Here is an 8,429-nt window from a genome sequence, read left to right on the forward strand (position 1 = left end):
ACTCACAAGTCTGGCCGCATACCCCAGCCGCATACTCACCTTTATGGCGATACACACACCCTAATACTCATATTGGGCCTTAAACTTGTATAGATCATTGAGTATAGAACATGGGACACTTAGTCCTAGTAATTTCAATCCCTTATGGTGATTTCTCATCATGTTTAGTCATGAAACACCCTAGCTCTAACTTATATATGTGTCACCATATGATTAATAGGTGCTACTTGCGTTCAGAACATCCGTTGACACTCAACACTTATACAAATCACAAACTTGAACCCCACAGTAAACGATGAGTTCATACCCCTTAATGAACCTTTTAAATGTTTTTACATGTCTTAGGGGAGGGGATACAAGTATAATGCTACAAGTTTTATTATCAAATCATATGTGATTTACAATTTATCCTCAAAAAGAGATTTCTCTACACTTTTAGATGCTTATCAATAAAACTGTTTTAATTAATTATTTAATGCGTTTCTAAGGTTAAATTGTTGTTAAACTATTTTCAAAACTATGTTTAAACTACTTTTCTTCTAAAATATATCTACATTAATATGATTATATAAGTAAGACTTGAAGGACTTAGGACTGATAGCTCGCCTTATTTCCTGTTCTTGTTTGATGTGGTCTTAGGGTATTGGTTGTCCGTCCGACTGTCGTTGATTTCTTAGTTATATATCATATATATTTGTGCTAGATATGAAAGTTTTCATCTTATCCAATACCTTTGCTGGTCAAAGGCAGGAATTCACACACTCTAGCTAACTATAATAGGTATAGTTAACGCTACTGCTTGTTACCTCTACTTCTACTATACTCACTATAACTGTCAACATTACAAGCTAATACAAGTATAAGAGAACACTCCACCTACTATACTAAAAGTTTACCATACTAAAGCATAAGAGAACACACTAATACAAAGTAAAACACTCTATCCCTCTATAGGTACTCTACTGCGCTTACACCATGTGACCAGGGCTTCCCGGAAGGAAAGCAACACTACATGTATAGATCTATATGGAACTGACGCTATTACATCCCGACTGTTAAACTACAGTCCGAGCCGACTAGGCCCAGGGATGGCACTACATCACTCCACTACGCATGACTGGGAAGGTCATCAGACACTCTACTACCATATAATTGGTCACATGATGGGTTACACTTATATCCAAGTAAATACACTAAGACTTAAAGTCTAAGCTAGTATCCCGAAACAATTAAAGATCTATTACTAACTAAAGTTACACCACTACTACTGTTAGCAGGCATAACTTTCTTCAACTATGTTACTCACATGAGATCTATTACTATACTTTTACAACTGAAGTTTCAAAGATAATACTTTTACACACAACAAAGGATTTGACTTACAAATGTACATTTCTAGAAAATATAGGATTTTCTAGGGATTTCTACTACTCATAAACATAAGTTTCAGTTTCTACATCATGTTTGTAAAACTCTTTTACTTAAACAACGACACTAAAATCTTATGAACTCACCAGCTTTATGCTGATACTCGTTTTCAAAATAACTTTTATCCTCAGGTCAAAGATAGACAGGTACTGGTGCAGCTTTTGGAGAAGATGGAACACATACAAGACCCATCTTTTATTTTGTTATACTTTTGGTGTCTATTCAAATTTATAGAACACATTTGTAATTATTATCACTATATTAATGAAATGGTTGTTGTCTCTTGTTTTCACTATTATGCAATCGTAATGATACTGTACATGACGTCCTCCACCCCAGAACTTATTCCGCCGTTTTCGGCTTTGGGGTGTGACAATAACTGCCTTGTCCTCATGCGGAATAGCATAAGAATCTCCAAATTTTTCTATAGTTCGTGCCCTCCGATATAAAGTAGTGTTGAAAGGAGGAGGAGAAATGACGGTTAGTGCCCTTGCCTTTTGCAAATCCAAGATCCCATATGATCTCGCGAGCCTCGTTACAAACATTCCCCCATTGATTTTGGAGGTCACCTTTTCTGTGACTGCCCCGTCCGCGAGATATTTGGCCAAGCAGTAGGGAAGGTTGCAAAAGACATCGGGTGTAATGATGCTCCAAAGGTAGAAGATATCAAGGGTCGGGACCTTGTCATCGTCCTTCCGCATATTGATTGTGCTAGCAATGAGGCGGTGAATAAGACAATGAATTGGTGAGCAGATGTGGCCTTCCTGTGTGGAAGATGGAATGTATACCCGGTTGGCAATGGTGTTCCACCAGGTGGAAGCAACAACTTCTTCAGGGAGGTCTTTATGGCACTGCTCCAAGAAGGTCTCAAAATCTTCATTCAACATGGCACTTTGATCGTAAATGCCAATCCTCCATGCAAGCTCCGCCATGTTGCATTGTCACAGCTCCCCACCAAGTGAAAATGAATAGCATTGGAATTATAGTACTCACTACCACCCCGGAATGAGATGGTAGTGAAAAATTCCCAACACAACTCCGCGAAAACCGGCTCTTGGATCTTGAATAATTGTAACCATCCGTCACAAATGATCGTAGAATCCCCCACATCGCAAGCCTTTACCAAATATGGCATCAATTCTTCCTCCAACCCGATCTTTCCCAACCAGTCCCATTTTATTACATTGGGGAGGTGGATCTCCTTCTGCTTTAGAGCTTCCAATCGGTTTTTAGCACGGGCCTACGAGGATTTAGAAGTTATTTGGCGAAAAGAAAGCCATGGGATGTCTCCTTGGCTTCTCCCTCGAGAAGTCTGGCCTCTTCTGGACATGGTTCCTGCAAAATCTCATTAAGAAAGCACAAACAAACAACACCCAACAATTAAAATTAAACAAAACAGATCTATAAAGGCTCCTACTCGTCGAGTTCATGAACTACTCGGCGAGTAGGAAGAACATCGGAACCAGATTCCAATCGGACCAATATGGGTTAATTAAAACACCCAATTTTGCAGAGGGGTTTGCTGTACTAAGTCCATAAAACACTAATCCAAAAGAAATTTTGACTAAAACCACCTAATTCATAGTAAAATCCAAACCCTAGAATTGGAGAAAACCCCCAAATCCGAGTTTTGGGCAAAATAAGGACTAAGAATCGATAAAGCTTCAACCTTTAACATGTATTGGGAGTAAAGATCATACATTTATGCTTGAAAGATGGAGATTCAACAAAAATTGAAGAAATGACTTGAGAGGAGAAGTGCACGGCAAGTATGAGTGTTATGGTTAAAATGAATGAAAAAACCCTTATTTACAGATTGTAAACAACCCGTGTAAAACTTCTACCCGCTGAGTAGGAAAGTTCTACTCACCGAGTAGATCTATGTTTTTGTGATTATCTGGGTTTTTAAACATGTAGTCGCCGAGTATGCGTGTAAACTCGGCGAGTAAAGCTTGTAGGTTGAAAAAAACTTAATTTTTTTTTTATTTTTAACCCACCACCCCACACTCTGAGCATTGCTTTCCCTCAAGCAATCATTTTAAACATATTTTCAGAAGAAGAATGAAAATAAAACAGAACCTAAGAAATTAAAAAGAAAATAAAGGGAAAAGAAATGCAAACTCTAAACTCAGGTTGCCTCCCGGAAGCACTTCTTTTTAAGGAGTCATTAGCTGGACTCCCTCCGAGCTACGTTTCTGCCATTCCCTCCAGCAGCAGGCCTTCTTCTATGTCTTCATTCCTTGGGACTCCTTCTTCGTATCTTTTCACTCTATGTCCATTAACCTTGAAAGGGGTACCATATTTTGATAATAACTCTACAGCACCATGCGGAAACACCTTCTTTACTAGAAAAGGACCATCCCATCTTGACTTGAGTTTTCCCGGAAAAAGTTTGAGTCTTGAATTAAAAAGCAACACCTTTTGCCCTTCATGAAACTCTTTATTATCCTTGATCCTCTTGTCATGCCAACTCTTAGTTTTCTCTTTATAGATTAAAGAACTAGTATAAGCCTCATTTCTAAGTTCCTCAAGAGCATTCATTTGCATCAACCGGTTGTTCTTGAGCTCCACTATGTTGAAGTTGCACATTTTTAAAGCCCAAAAAGCTTTATGCTCGATTTCCACCGGTAAATGACATTGCTTTCCATAAACTAGCCTATATGGTGTAGTACTAATAGGTGTTTTGAAAGCTGTTCGGTAGGCCCAAAGTGCATCATCTAGCTTGTCCGACCACTCTTTCCGATTGCTCCCCACCAATCTCTCCAAGAGTCTCTTCAAGGCTCTATTTATCACTTCGGTTTGCCCACTAGTTTGTGGATGGTAAGATGTAGAGAATTTATGAGTTAACCCATATTTCCTTAACACCTTTTCTAGTTGATCATTGGCAAAACGAGTGCCTCGGTCACTTATAAGAGCTTTTGGAACTCCAAATCTTGAAAATAGCTTCTTCAAAAATCGCACCACCACCCGAGCATCATTAGTTGGTAATGCTTATGCCTTCACCTACTTGGATACATAATCCACCGCCACCAATATGTATTTGATGCCTTTTGACATGGGAAATGGTCCCATGAAATCAATCCCCCATACATCAAATACTTCGCACCCTTGAATACTTTGTTGTGGCATTTCATTTCGGGATGAAATGTTTCCCGCTCTTTGGCATGCATCACATTCTTTGACAAATTGGGCTGCATCTTTAAAAATTGTGGGCTAATAAAACCCAATGTCAAAGATCTTCTTAGCAGTGTAGTGTGCTCCATGATGTCCACCGGTGGGCCCGCTATGACAATGCTCCAAGATTTGTCGGCTTTCATTCCCGAACACACATCTTCGTATGATTCCATCCGCACAACTTCGGAAAAGATAAGGCTCATCCCAAAAGTAATATTTTATTTCTGAAAAGAATTTCTTCTTTTGTTGGCAGGTAAGATATTTTGGGATGTACTTGCTAGCTAAATAATTAGCTATGTCCACGAACCATGGCTCTTCTCCCGTGGTCACCATAATGTACTCGTCCGAAAAATCATCTCGAACTTTATCTTCTTGCAATTACGGTTTTTCTAGCCTTGATAAGTGGTCGGCTGCTACATTCTCCATTCCTTTCTTGTAGCGTATCTCGATGTCAAAATCTTGAAGAAGTAGAACCCAACGTATCAATCTTGGCTTGGCATCTTGCTTGGCAAACAAATACTTGATAGCAGAGTGGTCAGTAAAAATACTTGTTTTAGATAAAACTAAATAAGGGCGGAATTTATCAAAGGCATACACCACAGCTAATAATTCTTTTTCGGTGGTGGTGTAATTCTCTTGGGTCGGATTTAAAGTTTTACTTGCATAATAAATGGGTTGAAAGTGCTTATCAACCCTTTGACCAAGGACAGCTCCTAATGCAAAGTCACTAACATCGCACATTATTTCAAATGGTAAGTCCCAATTCGGGGCAATAATGATCGGGTCATTAGTCAATTTTTCTTTCAAAAATTCAAATGCCTCTAAACACTCTTTAGTAAAATAGAATGATGCATCTTTTAAAAGCAATTGTGTTAGAGGTCTAGTTATTTTAGAAAAATCTTTTATAAAACGCCGGTAAAAACCCGCGTGTCCAAGAAAACTTCTAATGCCCTTCACATTAGTTGGTAGGGGTAATTTGGCAATGGTATCAATCTTTGCCCGATCCACTTCAATTCCCGATTTGGAAACCTTGTGGCCTAAAACTATACCCTCCTTGACCATAAAGTGACATTTCTCCCAATTAAGAACTAAGTGAGTTTTTTCACACCTAGCAAGCATTAAATCAAGGTTAGTGAGACAATCATGGAAGGAAGATCCAAAAACAGAAAAATCGTCCATCAAGACTTCCATGAAATTTCCACCATGTCGTGGAATATGGCTGTCATGCACCTTTGAAATGTCGCGAGTGCATTGCATAACCCAAAGGGCATGCGACGATAAGTAAAAGTCCCACTTGGGCAAGTAAAAGTGGTTTTTTCTTGGTCCATTGGGTCTATGGGTATTTGGAAATAACCCGAAAAGCCGTCTAAGAAACAATAATAAATATGGCCTGATAATCTTTCTAGCATTTGATCAATAAAAGGTAAGGGAAAATGGTTTTTACGAGTGGCATCATTTAGCTTTCGATAATCGATGCACACTCTCCAACCGGTTACCATTCGTCTCGGAATAAACTCGTTCTTCTCGTTGGTTATGACCGTCATTCCTCCTTTCTTGGGCACCACTTGGACCGGACTCACCCATGGACTGTCGGAAATAGAATAAATGATCCCCGCATCTAAGAGCTTGACTACTTCCTTCTTGACCACTTCTTGCATTTTTGGGTTTAGTCTTCTTTGGTGTTGTACACCCGGCTTCGCTCCTTCCTCCAGGTTAATCTTGTGAGAACAATAAGAGGGACTTATTCCCTTGATGTCGGTAATGCTCCACGTTATGGCCCGCTTTCGCTTCTTCAAGACTTGAAATAGTTCTTCTTTTTCAGATTCGGAGAGGTCAAAGGCTATTATAACTGGTTTTTGATGACCATCTTCAAGGAAAGCATACTCCAAGTGATCTGGTAATGTTTTGAGCTCTGTTTTTACGTTCTGCATGTTGTACTCACCAAGTACAGGTGAGGGACTCGGCGAGTCTGCTGCATAATTTAAGAATTCATTTGTTTCTTCACTTAGACTCGGTGAGTAGATCGGCCCTACTCGGCGAGTAGCTCTATCAGAGTGCTTCACTAATTCTTCATATTCAGCTTCTTCCAGCAGCCTCTTGATCTCTAGTAAGTCTTTTTCAGCATGAAATTCTTCATCAAAGATGGTGGCCTTGTTGGGATCTTCATTATCGCATTCCTCCATCAATTCATCAAACATGTCAGTCGAGAATGCCATGTCATCACTATTCCTCGCATGCTTCATAGCTTGATCAACCCTGAAAGTGACTGAATCTTCTCCTACCCGTAAAGTAAGCTTCGAGTCTCTCATGTCCACTACAACACTTGTTGTGTTGAGGAAAGGTCTTCCAAGGATGATCGGGACTTGAGGATCCGCTTCCATGTCTAGAATTATAAAATCTGCGGGAAACACAAACTTGTCCACCTTGACCAATAAGTCTTCACATATTCCTCTTGGAAATGTGACTGTCTTGTTTGCTAAGTGAATTGCCATGCGAATTGGCATTGGTTCCGGGAGATACAAATTCTTGAAGAATGAATAAGGCATGAGGTTCACACTTGCTCCTGAATCAGCCAAAGCATGAATGGTAGCCAAGTTGCCAAATTGGCAAGGCAAAGTCAAACTTCCCGGGTCACCTTTCTTCTTTGGTAATTTGTTTAACATGGCAGCTGAGCAATTTTCATTTAGAACTATTTCTTTCACCTCCTCCATCTTCCTTCTATTGGTTAGAAGCTCCTTAATGAATTTTGCATATTTTGGCATTTGCACGACTGCTTCGATGAAGGGTATGTTGATTTGAAGAGCTTTAATATGGTCAAGAAACTTCTGGTACCCCTCTTCCTGCTTTTCTTTCTTAGCACGGGCTGGATATGGCATTGGAGGTTGAAAGGGCTTTTCAGGAATTTGATTTTTGGAATTTGGCAGTGGACTCGTCAAGTCCATATTCTGGACTCGGCAAGTAGGGTCTGTACCATGCAACTTTTGATTTTGGTCTTCTTTTTTTGCATCCTCCTTTTGCAATTCTTTGGGTGCTTCAGTCTGAATGGGGGCCAGAGGAGTAATTATCTTCCCACTTCTTGTTCTGACTATGTTTATGTGCGCGCCTCGTGGGTTGTTTTCGGTTTTACTAGGGAGTTCTCCCGGTGATCTTTGATTGATATGTTGAGCAAGTTGCCCAAGATGTGTTTCAATGTTGTGGATAGATGCTTGCTGGTTTATAAGAATGGTTCTTGTTTCTTGGATTGCAACATCATGATCATTATGTCTCTTTTCTGAAGCAGCTACAAATTTGGTAAGCATCTCTTCCAAACTTGGTTTTCTTTCTTGTGTCGGCTCCTCCTTTTGGTAAAAACCTCTTCCTTTTTGCTTGTACTTCTCCTCCTTAGCCTTCTTGTACTCATCATAAGGGAGCCACTCCTTCTTTGGTTTACGCCAATCTTCATCATATCGGTCCCCACTTGAGTAACATACTTGCACCTTCTTATTGCCATTTTCATCCAAGTCGCAGTCTTTAGTAAGATGATGCCCATTACAGTTCTCACAACCCACCCGAATAGCAAGTATTGTTTGATCCATTTTGTCCATCCTCCTATCCATGGTTTTTAGCATAGCCATGACTGCTGACAAGTCTTCTGAAGCTGCATAGGCGCCCCCCTTGTCACATCATTTCTTGGATTATGGTATTCTCTAGAATGCTTAGAGAATTCTTCAATTAGTTGCTTTATCACTGGAGGTGCCTTCTTCGTGAGTGGACCTTGCGAGTCAAGTAATTGCCTTGTGGTAACATTTACTCCATCATAAAAGATGGAGACTTCTTGTTGACTATTG

At 39.8% G+C, this 8,429-nt stretch overlaps 1 protein-coding gene across 1 annotated transcript; it reads right to left on the minus strand.

Moving 5' to 3' along the window:
* Nucleotides 1-3,615: 3,615 nt before the first annotated feature.
* LOC111891530 (uncharacterized) lies at nucleotides 3,616-4,017 on the minus strand. The gene has a single exon (XM_023887577.1). The coding sequence runs from the start codon at nucleotides 4,015-4,017 to the stop codon at nucleotides 3,616-3,618; it is 402 nt and encodes a 133-aa protein (XP_023743345.1).
* Nucleotides 4,018-8,429: the final 4,412 nt, after the last annotated feature.

Source organism: Lactuca sativa, chromosome 5 (genome assembly GCF_002870075.4).
Source record: "Lactuca sativa cultivar Salinas chromosome 5, Lsat_Salinas_v11, whole genome shotgun sequence".
NCBI classification, from domain to species: domain Eukaryota; kingdom Viridiplantae; phylum Streptophyta; class Magnoliopsida; order Asterales; family Asteraceae; genus Lactuca; species Lactuca sativa.